At 40.8% G+C, this 15,577-nt stretch overlaps 1 protein-coding gene across 25 annotated transcripts in view; it reads left to right on the top strand.

The window, feature by feature from the left end:
- The window catches only part of TENM2 (teneurin transmembrane protein 2), a 1,348,016-nt gene that overhangs the window by 1,173,843 nt on the left and 158,596 nt on the right, over window positions 1-15,577 (top strand). For all 25 annotated transcript variants that reach the window (XM_064387797.1, XM_064387800.1, XM_064387808.1 and 22 more), the window contains 2 exons: window positions 832-1,066; window positions 13,707-13,945. In XM_064387797.1, the coding sequence (XP_064243867.1) occupies window positions 832-1,066; window positions 13,707-13,945 (474 nt within the window). The remainder of the gene's footprint in view (window positions 1-831; window positions 1,067-13,706; window positions 13,946-15,577) is intronic.

Genomic DNA, 15,577 nt, shown 5'->3' on the forward strand with positions numbered 1-15,577 from the left:
AGAATGGCACCTGCTTATCAGATTTTCTTTTCATGTGCTGATGTGATTTTAATCCATTTGCCTTAACGATTAAAAAATATTTTTCATTATTGATGCAAACATATCAGTACTCAAAGAATGAGATAAGTTTATATCCTTCTTTATCACTAAAAAAAAAAAATCATCTGTTATTTTTCAATGAAAGAGACTGAAAAAGTTGCATAATTTGCAGATCTTGCTGTGTGTTTGTAGCATTACTAAATAGAAAAACAGAGGCCAAATCCTGATCACATGGAATAACATGAAAGATACCATCACTGCCTTGCTGCTCTCTTTTCATATTTGGAGTTTAATCTTCTTGTGCTGGCACAAATCCTGTTCATTTGAAGCTGATTGGTAAAATACAGTGAATGAAAGAAGATTGATTTCTCTGATTAAGTTTTATAGGGGCCTAAAGACCTTATTCTCAAAGGCTCTTTTTAATCCATTAAAGTTCATCTGCTCAAAGTCCCTGATAGAAACAGGGGGTAAATTTCCTCCTGGTAGATGTAGGGAATGGTCCAGCTTGGCTGCTGTCCTGGCTGCTCCACTGAGGAGACTTTCCCCAGGGAGAATCCATGAAAAAGTATTTTAAAATTTAAATAGAGTCTTTGTCAACACGCCAGCTGTGCAGGCTGGAAGCACTGTTTTGTGTTGCTGATCTCCAATAATCACTGATCTGCTTTGCCCAGGCTTTGATGCCCACAGGTCCAAGAGGCACAGTCTCTTTTCCCAGGCAGTGGCCCCTTGAAAATGCCGAGGAGAGCAGTGCCACCACACGCATTTGTGATTTGTTTCTCTTTTCTGTTTTAGGCCCTTCAAATCATCACAGCCAATCAACGCTGAGGCCACCTCTCCCTCCTCCTCACAACCATTCCCTGTCCCATCACCATTCCTCTGCCAACTCCCTCAACAGGAACTCGCTCACCAATCGCCGCAACCAGATCCACGCGCCCGCTCCGGCGCCCAACGACCTGGCCACCACCCCCGAGTCCGTGCAGCTCCAGGACAGCTGGGTGCTCAACAGCAACGTCCCTCTCGAGACCAGGTGGGTGCTTGTGGCATTCACATTCTCTGAGCATGGTCCCTTCGCCCAGGGTTTTCCTCCTGGGAAGCTGAAAGGCAGCGAGAGGCGTCAGAGAAAAGGAAAACAATTCTTATGTGGTTTGCTCATGTGGAATGTGTTTGGGGATTGTTTACCCACAGGTGATTGCTTGATTGGACTCTTGTGTGAGTTGTTTTGACTCTTTGGCCAGTCAGGGCCAAGCTGTGTCTGGACTCTGGAAAGAGTCACGAGTTTTTCATTATTATTTTTTTACCATTCAGTAAGTATATTTTCTGTATTCTTTAATATAGTATAGTATCATTTAATATAATACAGTATAATAGAGTAATAAATTAGCCTTCTGACAACATGGAGTCAGATGCATCATTCTTCCCTGCCATGGGGCTGACTGTGCATTTACAATAGGTGGTGGGAAGGACTCCCTGGGGGATGCCACTGGTGGTCCTCCAGAGCACACAGAGAACCCCCTTGGTTTGCTGGGACATGGTGTCCTCTGTGTCACGGGTGGTTTTTCTGACACAGCCTAGGGAGTGAGTGGCATTATAAGACCCAGCAGCCCCAATCTGCTTTGCACTGGAAGGTGCACAGTGAATAACACAGCTCACATCCCATTTTAAAGCCTTTTATTCACTTGGACCTTCCTTGCATACACAACTCATGCGATTAATACAGCATATTTATATTGCAGGCTCAGGGACAACTTACTTAGAATTCATATTGACTGTGCTGCTGGAAAATTATACATTTTGCCTTTCCTGAAGCAACAAACAGAGGCTCACTTGACATTATGCATTTTGGGAGACTTTGGGAAACAATCCGAGATTCATGACTGACAGTACTATAATTTTAATTTATACCTCATCCAGCATGCAAGTTCATTTTAATCTCTTCTGTACATGTTAACAGCTTGATGCCTATGGGGCAAACAGCAGCATATAAATGAAAAGGTGCAGCACTTAGGCCTGACAGAGAAATAAATAAATAAATGCCTGACATGCTGCTGGTCTAAATATTCTGGTTTGTTGTCATTTGGGGTATGGAATGTCAAACATATTTAACTTGCACTTTAAATAGCAGAGTTGGCAGAGCTGATCTCTCAGAATTTAAAATTAGCCATTGTGGTGCTGAATCAAGTGCTTGGAAGAGCAGGGTGGTGTTGCTTGCCCAGAGAGTGATAAACACAGCGAGCAGGTGGAGGAGCTGGGCTGCTGGGAGCACTGGCTCATGCCAGGGTTTCAGCTGCTTGGTTGCCACAGCTTCTGGGATGTTATGTTTGGTTTGCAGCCTCCCAGGGCTTTCATGGGGCTCTCCTGGATCACACCCCAAGGAGCCACATTTGGGGGAGTTACACCCCCATGCAGCCCCAGTCCAGCCCCTCCAACACTTGGTTAAAGATGCTCCTCTGGTTTGGAGCTCTGGGAGGAGCTGGTGTGGCTGGGCTGGCGCTGACAGCACCGAGGCTGGTGTTACTCAGGGGTTAATCAGCGGTGGGTCACAGCTCCATGGGGAGCCCATGAGCCTGGGAGGGGCAGGGGGTCTGTGCTGGGCTGGGGTGTGCACAGGGGCACACCTCACTTTGTCCTGCTCTGCTAAAATGGGAACGTGGGTGCTGTGAAGAAGTGGAAAGCAAATTCAGGTTATCCGAAACCAAGATGGCCAAAAAAAGGAAAGGAAAGGGATTCTTGCTTACTGAAGGTTTGGAGCTAACTTCGGCCAAATTTAAAAAAAAACAAAAAAACAAAAAACAAAAAACAACAACAACAACAAACAAACAAAAAAACCCAACCAAAAAAAAAAAACAAACCACCACACCTTAACTCTGAACTGCTGGTTTTGTGAGAACCTCTGCTATTTTATAGAACTTAATTTGGACATCCTGAATTTGTTATTTATTGCTAAGAATTACAAGATGGAAATGTTGGTCCTGTTCATCCAGACTAGTTCTTGTGGTGTGGTTCATTGTTTTTAATTTTGATGTAGAGTGGCCACCTGCTGTTCCTGGTATGCCTCTTCCTGTATGGAATTGTTCTTGGGTACAGCAATACCTAATTGTATCATTTCTGAAGGCTCAAAACTGTCCCAATTTACCAATCACTTTACCTGGAGGGAATTCCTTGGGACATTCACAGAAGGATTCTCTGCCATCATCCTGGCATCCCTGAGCCACAGCAGTGGGCATTTGTCTGGCTGGGATTTTTTTACTGTCTGATTTTGTACCTATTCCCAGCCAGAGGTGACTGTGAATGCCTTTACTGACTTTGGTTCTTCTCTTTTTTCTTATCCTGCACCTCTGGGAGTGTATGTGCACCTGACAAAAGGTTACTTTGTGAATACTGTTATTTTTGGAGGTTGCAGGATGCCCCACAGTTAATTGGAGCTTTTTGGAAGACAGGTTTGTCACAGGCAAGCATTAAGCTATTAGAAAATGTCCTGGCAGAATTGCTGTGTTCCAAAACTATTCCAGAGCTGCTTCAGGATCGATTTTAGTTCTTCTCTGAAATTACACACCTGACAGGGCTTGATGACAAGTTTCATCACGAAAATATTAACTCAAAAATGACTGAAACTGATGCTTGTGAAATCATTGAGGCTTTTAGAATTAGCCTGTAATTCTTTCACTTTAAAACTGGTGTTTCATCTACATTCATACCAATAGCAACAAAAAAAAGGGGTATCTTTTTGGTAACTTTTTACTTCAACCTTTACTTTAAAGCTTTAGCTTGTTGCAGAACATTGACCCCTCTCATGCTGCCTCTTCACAGTGCACTACTCTAATTTTTTATCTTGTTATCTGTTTATTAATCTCAGTAGAGGAGCGCTCAGGAGCCAAAGCCACCAGTGACAGCACCTGCTTTATCAAGAGAGGGTTTCATAACTCTTAGTTTTCATCTTTCACTTACCTTCAGTAGATTCTGCTCTCAACTGAAAATGATGTGCAAGTGGTCACATTACTGATTATGAAACAAAAGGTGGCACCTGAGCTGTCTGAAGGGAATGCTTTTGTGTCAGCACTACAAAACTCAGATCACAATTTAGATTCCAGATGTCTCTTTATCTAACAGTACCAAGTGCTGAAATCATTGAATAATACAACACACGTCTGCATGTTGCCTTTTTTTTTTTTCCTGGTAAGAATATTTTAACCTTCCCTTTGTTCCTTTGCTGTCTTAGGCAGTTTGGGCTAAATTCAGCCTGTTTGGAGACATTGCATTTTCCAAATATATCCTTTCTCTGTCTCTTGTTTCAATATTGATTGGAGATTGTTAATCATATTTGGTTTATTTTCTTTGTGACAGAAAGGAAGCTTTTACTGCTTGCACATGTTTTCATGTGGCCTTTTCAGGCAAGGGTGCCCAAATCTTTGTGTATCCTTTGTGGTGCTGTATTTGTTACATAATTACATTTATCTGTATTGCAGCAGCTCATTGCTTCCAGTGGAGTTATGAGTTTGCACATGCCTATGCAGAGTTCCTAATTGTACTTATTTAGAGTTGTAGAATGGTTTGGGTTTGAAAGAGCTTTAGGATCATCATGGGCAAGGACACCTTTCACTACATCAGGCTCCTCAAAGCCCTGGCTAACCTGACCTGGAACACTTCCAGGGATGTGTGCTTGGTTTCAGTGTGGCTGTTCCTGGTTCAGGTAAACAGGGGCTTTGCCTTCCCTTCCCTGCTTTATGGCTGCACCAGGCTGGCTACATTAATCCCTCTGTTTTCTTTGAAATAAGGGGCTGTAACGGAAGGGTTGAAATATCTCTAAGTAAGGACACAGTAATGCATGGCCGTAGCATTTTTATGGTGCTATTTTTATGGTTCATTTCTGCAGTATTTAGCTGCTTTACCTTTAGGCTCAGAGCTGCTGTTTAATGCTCTTTAACTTTTATTGTCCTCTTGCAGTCTGTTTCAAAGCATCTCCTCCTCCTCCTAACAAAGTGCTGGTTTCTACCTTCTCCACTTGAGAGGTGTTCCTTTATTGCTGCTTTAATCACTGCTTTCCAAGGGGATGTGTGATGAAAATACTGCCTTTGAACATCCCAGGGTGGGTCTAGTTCCTTCCTGACAGCCAGAGGGGCAGTGCTCTGCTTTAAAGCTGGGACTGCTTTGAGGGCACAGGGAGAAAGGAATGGCTTTGCAGGGGAGGCTCCCATGTCTCCTCACACAGCAGGAATCCTCTGGGATGAGAACCCCACATGGGCACTGGGATGACTGGTGAGGAAGGAGAACACAGGAGCTTCCATGGATGGATGTTTCACTGAGATTGCCTCATTTACTAATGCCTCTTTCAGTACTTTATATTGATGTAAAATTAATTGTTACCATTATAACTAATAATACTTAATTCAGGAGAAAAAATGGTAGAATTAAATAGAAATTACTCTTATTCTTCAGTTCTCATAATTAGTCTCATAATTTGAAATATTTTCAGTCCAAATCTTTCAGTTGCAAAGATAATTTTATATCTATGTCTGTAATTTCTTTGTGCTTGCTCACAAGGATGTGATGCTAGGCTTTAAGGAATGCTGTAATATCCTAATGTTTCTTCCGTGTTTCAGGAGAAAGGATGATGGCCACCCTTCTGGTTAGATCTTGTGGGCTGTAGTATAAGACCAATGGTCCAAATCTGAGGTCATTTGTGCCAAGTTCAGTTTAAAGATTGAGGAATCTGAAAATTTAACCTGAAAACAATTGCTATGAATCTTAAAATAACTCTTCAAAATATTTGCCTTTTCCTGGGGTTCAAGCCTCATTTGTTACTTTGCCAGTCTGATTCCAGCCCAGTCACTCGGGGTGAGCCTGAGGACAGGAATGAGAGCACAAAGATGGAGCAGCAATGTGAGCTGTATCCCAGTGTGCACCATGCAGTGCCTGAACTCCAAATCGTGGGGTACCACAGCTGGGAAACATCTGCACCCAGTGCTCCAGTTCATTGCAGTGCAGGAATGGACACAGTGCACTGAGCCTGTGCACAGCCTACAGCAGGCAGGGCAAAAGAGCCAAGAATAGGACACGTGAGGAGAGGGATTTAACAGTGGGAGAAAGCAATATTAATTTTTTTAAGAAAGAAATTAAATATCTGAAGTATTGTTAATACCACGTTCACATTTTGTACCACGTTGGGGTGTTAAGATCAGCTGCAGAACTTCTGAGCTGAATATGTAAACTTAAAGTTCCTGAATGTGTTGAAGCTCCAAGCTACAACTGCTCTCTGCAATTGTCTGCCTATTTTCAACGATGTCTCAATATTTTGATATCTTTGTGCATGATGCAAAATGTTCTGGAACAGAACAGTGAAACAAAATTTCTTTTCCTTTTGTTAATGCGATTTCCTAGGATATATTGGGCATAACAAACAACTACTTAGAACAGTGAAACAAGTCCTCACTAATTTTGCTTTGTCTTTTGTGACTTTCTCTTATCATTTACTTGCAGCTACAGGTTCATATACTAGAGCAGGTTCTTCCTCTGAGACTGAAGGATGGGGCAAGAACTGACTCCTTCATTCTCTTGTTCCTGCATGTGAAGGTTGCAGAAATGTTGTGGGAACTTTACAAATAATTGGAATCTGCATAGGTGGATTCTGGACCTGTCTAAAAATCAAAAGCATTTTAAAGAGTCAAGGAAAGCACAGTCAAAAGCATCCCCAAGGACTTTAAACACATTTGGGCCATGTACTTGGGCAATTCCAAAAGCACTGTAAAAAGGTCATTTTTAGCAGGCTACTGGAGTATCATTTTTCATAACAAATACAGGCATGCATAGGAGGGAGAAAAGGGGGAAGAGAAACACTACAAAAGCAGGATACATGATGATGATTCAGAAAATCGATCTAGATGTACTCCCACTCACGTACACATAAGCTCAAAGAAGTTTTTACTGATTGCAGATAATTGCATGTTTTCATGATCTTGTCGTTTGCATTTTTAACTTCTGGGTTGTGCAGAGCGAACAGGCAGCATGAGTGACTGCACAGGAATAGACAGGCCTGTTTAGGGTCTTTATGAAACAAAGTCTAGAATTATGTGATTTTGGTTCCTCTTTATTTAAGTTTACGTGTCGAGTGACAAATTTCTCTGAGTTCTGAGTTTTATTATTCTGTTCTATGACTTACAGAATTGAAGTAGCACTCTTAGTACTTTTTCTTTTTTTCTTGCTAAGTGAATAGTTGAATTAAGAGATAGTGCAGAGCTTACATGTATGCCTTTTAAAATAGAAGTGTTTTGAAATTATGTTCATTAATTGATGTAGAAAGTTAAAACTGCATGGACCCATTGAAATGCAAAACACTGTTATCATAATCCTCACCACTGGAATAACAAATGGAGGCATTATTGCACTTCATCACTTGGCACTATGCAACAGCTACTCAGAACCCTGTGGCAAAAAAAGACACAAGGTTTTCTGCTTAAGAAGAGAAAGTTCCTATAGTTCAATTGATTCAGAGCTGCCTAAATGTTGCTGGATCTGCTGACTGATCCTTCTACACTTTCATGCACATACATATGCAAAACCCCTGATTGTTTGTGTTTGTGTCTGTAGCTGTGCCTGTTGCTCTTTACTAGGCATTAACCAGCAGTTTGATTGCTCTGTTCCTGGGGAATAAACAGTAGTGAAAGGAGGAGGTTCATACATTTAAAGGGCAAAGCTGGCTAACTCCCACAAAAGCTGAGTAGGATTCAAGCAGACAGGCTGAGTGGCTGAGCTCACACCTCTTGCAGAGTACCTGGAATCTTTTTGACCAGAGAGCCACCAGTCAGGAAGGTGATGTGTGGCCCCTGGAGCTGCTGTTCCCCTTCTAGATTTTATGCCCTTTCCAAGTTGGTGTTCTCCATCTCAAGCTCTCGAGCTGCTTGTGATCCCCAGTTCAGCAGTCTATATATTTCACATAGATATATCTCTACATATTTTCCATCTCACCTTTCTCCAGCCTCTGTCACAGCTCTGCAGTGTCACAGCTCAGCAGCCTCTGAGCAGCCTGGGACAGGGCAGTGCTATGGGGAAAAGCCAGAACTGAGAGCACGTGGTGAGAGCCCGCAGAGAACACTCCAGGGGTCAGCTCACAGTGGGATTAGGGAGAGAGAAGGTTATAAAGGTGTACCCAAGAGGATCTCAGCTTGCAGATGAAGAGCAGGTGTCCTGTGGAGAGGTGTCCAGCACAGAGCCATCGCTGCCGCTGTCACGCAGTGCAGGTTTTCTGCTCTGTGCCTTTGTGAGCGATGCCTGCTTGGTTTTGTTTCATAATATGACAGATCAAGGTGCCCAAAGGTTGGCACCTGCCTTTCTGCACAGCACCCTGCCTGGCTGTCAGGCAGTGTTCAATTACTGTGCTGCACATGTCCAGCTGTGTCTCTGTTAGAGGGTGGCAGCGGCGGTGACAAGCCAGCCTGGTGCTCGCAGCAGCCTCTGTGACACTGCTCTGCTCTCTGCAGTCTTTAGAACACTTTGCCTGTGGATGTGGAGAGCCCAGCCTTAAGGAATCAGCAGCCTGAGGAGCTGGAGCTGCTCTGGGTGCTGGGGGCTGCTGCAAGGATCAGGAGGTGGCAGTGGGTACAAGTGTGGCATTGATACCGAGCTGTTCATCCTGAATTACTGCTCGGTGTCCTTAGTTCCTGCATCATATCTGCAGCAGGCTGAAAATCACTGAAATAGTGTCGTGAGGACTGTCCTCTGTTTCCACAGGCATTTATTTGGGTGTGGGGGTGCACAGCACACAGGGGTGTACAATGGCCAGTAGGTTTACATACATGTGTATTTGAAATAGCTTTCCACTGAAAAATCTGTCTTGCTGAGTTTAGTCTGTGGATTTGACAGGATTCAGACAATTTCTTGTAACTGTACAATTTAAACACAACTAGATAACATTTGTTAGGCTTTATTGCTGGCTTTAGAGTTCTAGGCACTCCAAAGAGTAGAAACTTCTGTGCAGTTTTAGCACATCAGCCCTGAGATGTGGAAACGTGGCTGATGGTCCCATGTTTTCTGCAAAAAATGGAGAGAACATACAAATAAATCTGATTTGGGGAAAGACTGGGACACAGGTAACCAAGGCTTGCACTAGTCCACCACTCAGAGTTCATTTTTTCATAACAAGCATAAGAACAGTTCACATTTTATCTCAGACTTGGTTTCTTTTTGTTTGGAAGTCAGAAATGTTCCATAAAACTTCACTGTCTGAATTTGGCAGCCACTTTGAGGATTCCACTGACATAAAATGACTCATGGCTACTTTTTTGGAAGACTTTGAAAACTGCAGAAGGTTGGGTTTTTTTTAATCACAATGAAAGCCAGTGTTTTATGTTCTGTATCCCATTGTTTTCTGCTAAGAATAAATGTCCAATAAAATTATAGACAGATGTGATTTTGCCACAGCTTGAAGATATTTTTAAGTACTAGAACAACTAAATTGAGCTGTTTCTATTCTCTTGACCTGTAGCTTTTCTATTTATTAATTACTATTAAAAACCCTGTAAAATATAAAAAAGACAATTTAAGCATTACAATTCTCTGTATGCCTTTTTTTTCTTTTTTCATACAGAATAAGTTTAGGACAGTATGAGGAGGAAAAAAAGCAATTTGGGTTAGAAAATGTCTTTTTCTTCCCTTCTATTACAGTTTTTCATTGCAGAACCATTTTTTTCCCTCCACTCATTCTTGCAGTGTGCTGCCATGACAATCTGTCCAGAAAGGAGGAGGGGGGGGGAAAGCTGATTGTTCTCTCAAAGAATATGGATGTTAATACAGTCTCTGTCAGACCACTATTCCCTGAACACCAGAGGTCCTTTTGACCTGTGGGAAAGCACATGCTAGGGAGAGCTCTGAATTAATGAAGAAAGCAAAATATAACTTTTGCCATTAGTGCACAGACCAGTGCTCAAATGTCCCCTGGCAAGCTCAGCTTTCCCAGATGTCACCTTCAGGGTGCCCTGGTGTGACCCCACAGCAGCAGTGCTGGAAACAGAGGGGGAGAATCCTGAGTCCTGGAGAATCCTGGGACCTGGAGAATCCTGAATCCTGCAGCCAGAGCCTGGGAGAGGGGAGCAGAGCACAGAGTGAGCTGCAGGGTTCACTCCTGTTCTGTGGGCAGCACCCAAGCTCCTTCCACAGCTTTTCAAGGTCACTGAAATAGCAGAATCATCTTAGGCTGGCAACTGTATTTGGTGAATTTTTCAGGGTGGAATTGTCTTATTGAACCACAGAAATTCGGGAGACTGGGCTGAGACTTAGCAAATTTACTCCCATGTTTTCAAAATAGAAAATCAGTCCTAGTCTGATTCAAATTGCTAATGCTTAATTGTGAGGTTGAAAATGTGTTTTTCTTAATTTGTTTGATAGGTGAACAGGTAAGACAGAGAATACAATTTAATTCTTATATGGAGTGTATTTGAAATTAAGTGAACTGGTACAAATCAGATCATTTCTTTTCATAAGCAGGCATTGTAAAATGCTCCCAGCCTTACCACTGTGAGGCTGTAATTAATGTTGATAAATGCTCATGTTCTCTCTGTGCAGCTTCAGCCCACAGACAATTGGTTGTACCAGAGCATGTCAAATCTCACATAAAAATATGGCTATAGATCATTGGGTTTAGGGATAGAGTTGAGACAAGTCAATTTATTTCCATTACTAGCTGAATCTGGATTTAAAACTCTGGGGGGTCCAAGTGTTTTGTCCATTATTTTCCCAGTCTTTCTGGTGTGCTTTGCTGTGATTTAAAGACATCTGCTAACCTGGCCCCCAGCTTTGGAATCCAGTGCCAGTTTTCCAAAGTGTCTTGGGGGATATTTAATACATCTTCAGTTAAATGTCTTTTTTAACTTTCAAAGGCAGAACTTATATACTTTCAGGTGGTATGATATCTTCTGATGGCTGCCACTTTGTCAGGTGCCCTCATATTGAGACAATTAACTTTCAGCTTTTGAAATGCCTGGGTAGGACAAAATGTGACAAAATTCAGGGTTTATCCAATGACATTCTTTCTTTTATCATTGAGAATGACATCTTCTCCTTTTCAGTTGCCTTTTTTTGCTTCTACCAAGTCCTGATTAGTTTTAACAATATCATAGAGATCCTGTTTGCATGGATAAGTGTTTTGGTTTTCTTTATATACTTTATGTATCTCAAAGTGGATCACAGTAGAGCTGCTTTTTTGTTCTACTTTTTTTGTCTTCTCACATGCAACAGGATATGATTGACATGTTCTATTAAAGCATATCTGGATATTCATTAATTCAATTTTAATGGGAGCAGAGTTTCATTATATATCTGAGTTTACTTTAACAATGCTTTATATTAAAATTTCTGTTGGTGCTGTAGCTGCCTTCTCAGCTAAAGAGGACATAAAATTCCTGGGTTTAAAGGCATTTCAGATAAAGACAGTTCCAAGGACTGTAATTTTGAGTTTGGTTGTGAAAGATCTGCTTTTGGGCAGGGAAAGGGTAAGAACTGTCTGTCCAAACCTGAGAGGGTCATTCCTGCCCTGAGGATTCAGGAGGAGGAGGGGTCCTGGGCTGAGGCAGAATTAGCCTGGATGAGAGTGGAGCTCTCCTGCCTTTGTCTCACTGGGTCTGTCTTCCTTCTGCCCCCCTTGGTCCTCATGCTCCGTGTCATTTCAGTCCCTGGATCCAACCATGGAAGTGCCCTTGTGCTCCCAACACTGGAGAGCAGCTAGGAAGGACCAACCTGCTTCTGCTGACAAATTCATCAAGTTCTGCCCAGACAGAAGGAGCAGAAGAGTCAATAGATGTGGTGTGACACAACCAGCCCCACAACATCATTTTCCCATCAATTACTTTAATTGAACTGTTGCAAAGTAAAGAACTATTTAAAATGAAGGATTCAAGAAGACATCAGACTTTCATTACTTCTTGCTTTCTTTTAGCTGAAAGATGTTTTTCATCATTTAAAAGGCTAATAATTTTAAAGGAAAGGTTTTTAGCATTTACATTTATTGTTTTTCTCATAGATCACCTATGATGTGCAGAAAAGTTTTCTATCCTCTAATGTCCCTCACTAACAAAGAAAAAAGAAGAGTGTCTTTATTTGTTGAAAACCCCCAGTGTTTCTATGAAGTAACTGGTTAGAATTAACCTGTTTGAGTTTGACTGCCTATCTGAAGCCTCAAAAGCACAAAGAAAAAGTTATGACAGTGGATAGATACTGCCACGGTTTTTGTCTATTTTCTACAACAAACTAGATTTTGGTCACTGTTGAAAGGGATGGACAAGGCCACTTGGAGAATCAAAACCAATAAAAAAGGCAATTTCAAAGTTATTTTTCATGTTCATTAATAGAGTTTATAATTGATTTATTTTAAAAAACCCCAAAAACATATATTCAGAGGTTTTCTTCAAATGGAAATATTTAATCAGAAATCTGGGGAGCCTAGCCAGCCTTCCTTTTACTGTCTTCTACCTGTATGCAATTTCTGTGCAATCTCTTATGCTCTGGGTTTTATTTCAAAACAAATATTTCAAAAAATGCCTTTAAAATCACTTCTTGGTATTCTGTAGAATAGGTATGCACTAATCTAGGCTTGACAGTAGGCACATTCATGATGGTGGGCTGGAAAACATACTTGGGAAACACATTTCAGCCTCCAACTTCCAAATTGTTGTTGTCAGTGAGTGGCATGGATTTTAAAGCTCTAACAGGTGGTTTGAGAGTGACATACTGGATTGTATCTGAATAAAAATGTTAAACATATTTTACATTGGAAGCAAGACCTGGGTTATTTTAGGCTGTGATTTTGATTTTGGAGATTACTGAGTGTCTTCATTCTGTTTGATTCCAAGAAGCACTTGTTTTTCAGAGCTGTGAAGGGAGAGGGTATGGAGCAAGTTTTCAGAGCTCTCTGTCTTAAACCCAGTGACTTTTTGTAAGACCACAGCCTTTATTCTGTGCTTCTCTTTTTGTTGTTCACTGGGAACATGTTTGTAGTCAGTTCTTTCTGACTGAGAGAAGTTAATGTAAAGAAACCAGCCTTCCAGTTTGCTTTCTCCATTTCCTCTGTCTGGAATGCGTTGACAGCATTTTCTGAGATTCATTAGAGCGTATTCTTTTATTTTCTTCCTAAACAACGTATGGGCAGCTGAAATCCTGGTTTTATCTGCTGAGTCATGTGCTGTTGGTAATTGTCTTAGCTGTTCAAACCAAACCTGTGTGCTGTTAAACCACAAAATCATGGTTCATTCTAATTCTGGCAAGATCTTCTCCTACAGGACTATGGGTTTTGCTCAGTATGTTCTTAGAGGTTTTGCGGGGAGCTTTTGCCAAGAGTGTAAATGAGACTCAGAGTGTGGTTTCCTTAGAACATTTTTTGAGTGATGGATTCTACAGGGAACTCCCAGACACTTCATGGGTCACGCTGGTGTTTTAGCTAGTATGTGGTCAAGTTGCATCTAATTACAGAAAAGATTAAGGAAGATATCCTGACACTGTATTTTATTGCCAGTTGTTAAGATCTGGTAGCAAAAAAAGGAACAATTTTCATTTCCCTATTTCTTCCTACAAAATCCTTTTTGTTTGAATTTACCAGGCTGTGGCAGCTGGAATGGTACAGGAGTAGATGTTCTGTCTTAACTACAGGACTTGCCATTTTCAGCTCTGTTTCATTTTATGTTTTTCAGGCATTTCTTGTTTAAGACATCTTCTGGAACTACTCCTCTGTTCAGCAGTTCTTCCCCTGGTTACCCGCTGACCTCAGGAACAGTTTACACTCCACCTCCCAGACTGTTACCTAGAAATACATTCTCCAGGAATGCATTCAAGCTGAAAAAGCCCTCCAAGTACTGTAGCTGGAAATGTGCTGCTTTATCTGCAATTGCTGCTGCAGTCCTGCTTGCCATCTTGCTAGCATATTTCATAGGTAAGGCTGTGTTTCCTCTCTCAAATCACATGGCTGCTTCACAAAATGAAAGTTCAGCAGATGAAGGGATGGCCAGTATGTTTCAAAAATGCGTGTTCTTAGTGAGCAAATATTATTATTCCTTATACTGATTAATGAGGAGAAATAAAATGTTCAAGTCACGTTCACTTGACTTTGTTGTAAGAGCAGTGGAAGCAAGAAATTGATTCAGGATTCTTAACGTGCAGTGTTAACTTTAGGTGTAAGATATGCACATCTCATAAATAGTCCAAACAGAGGGATGTAATCACTTTTTGATGCAGTGCCATATGTTTAAAAAGTATTTAGAAAAAATAAGTGATAGGTAGTGAATTCATATAAGTAACAGAAGCCAGTGGCATTTGAATTCAAATATTACCATCACATTCTGCCTTTAGATAAAAAAAACAAAATTATTTTGATTACTGGTTCTCAGTCTATATTGGTCTGTGTGCCTAAATCCTGGTGGTGTTAAATTTGAATCGTTAAATGGTTCCATTTTGCACGCAGTTATTTTCTGTATTCCACTCATCCTTAGCATTTTGTAAGGAAAAATATAGAAACTCTGAATGTTGTGTTTATTTCCCACGATTCATATGTTGATAGTGACCACACTGTGTTCTGATCCTTTCTATGCTTTTTTGAGATGTTTTTAACATGCTGCTGAGATTTTGTTTTTCTTAATTTAATTAATTCCTGACTTCCTCCTCCTTCCCTGTCCCCTCTCATTCTCTGTTGTTGTAAAGGTTTTTTTTAGGTATCTGCACAAACTACCAGTGTATTTTGTACCTTTTAAAGTGCCTTTAACAATATGCTGATGACAGTGAAGTGCTGCACACTCTTTAGGCTCTCTGAGTAAATGGCAAAATTATGGTAGCTTGACAATATTTTCTGTTAATACTTTCCAGACCTATTCTTTGTGGGATTTATTTCCTCTCTGAAACTATTCTCACATATAGCACTCAAAAGATCCATAAAGATGTGCTGAAATTCACTCTTTTTTTCTTTCTTTTCTTTTCTTTTTTTTTTTTTTTTGATCCTATATAACCTGACTCTTCAGGACAGACTCCGTTTTCTAAGAAAAACCCATTTTTCATACTAATGAGCTTCCATATGTGATTAATTTATACAATGGTAGGAGAGAACTGGCTGCCTGTTCCTGCTGTCTGTTTAGTCCAGACCTACATCCCAGCACCCTGAGTAGTACAGATCTAACCATCTTTCTGTATTACCCCTGCAGAAAGCCTCAGAAGAATAACAAGCTTAGTTTGGTGTATAAATGAAAAGATTGGAAAGCACATAATTCATTGAAGTTGACAGTTATCATACAGCAGCTCCCTGTTAGAGTGATTATGCACATGGGAAATGATATACTGTAAGTTGAACATTTTAATCATGTGCATAACTTTGAAGTGATGGATTATGAAATGTGGTTTTTCCTTGGTATTTAGGTTACTGAAATCTTAAGCAAAGCTTTGCAACGTGGTTATTGCTTTTTATACTTTCATTTTTAAGACAAGAGAAAATGTAAGGCAATGTATTGACTCTTAATAATTGATGAATTATCTATCATTTCAAGTAATGACATAACTGATCCATTTTGACAGAAGTTTT

Source organism: Passer domesticus, chromosome 13 (assembly GCF_036417665.1).
Source record: "Passer domesticus isolate bPasDom1 chromosome 13, bPasDom1.hap1, whole genome shotgun sequence".
Classification (NCBI taxonomy): domain Eukaryota; kingdom Metazoa; phylum Chordata; class Aves; order Passeriformes; family Passeridae; genus Passer; species Passer domesticus.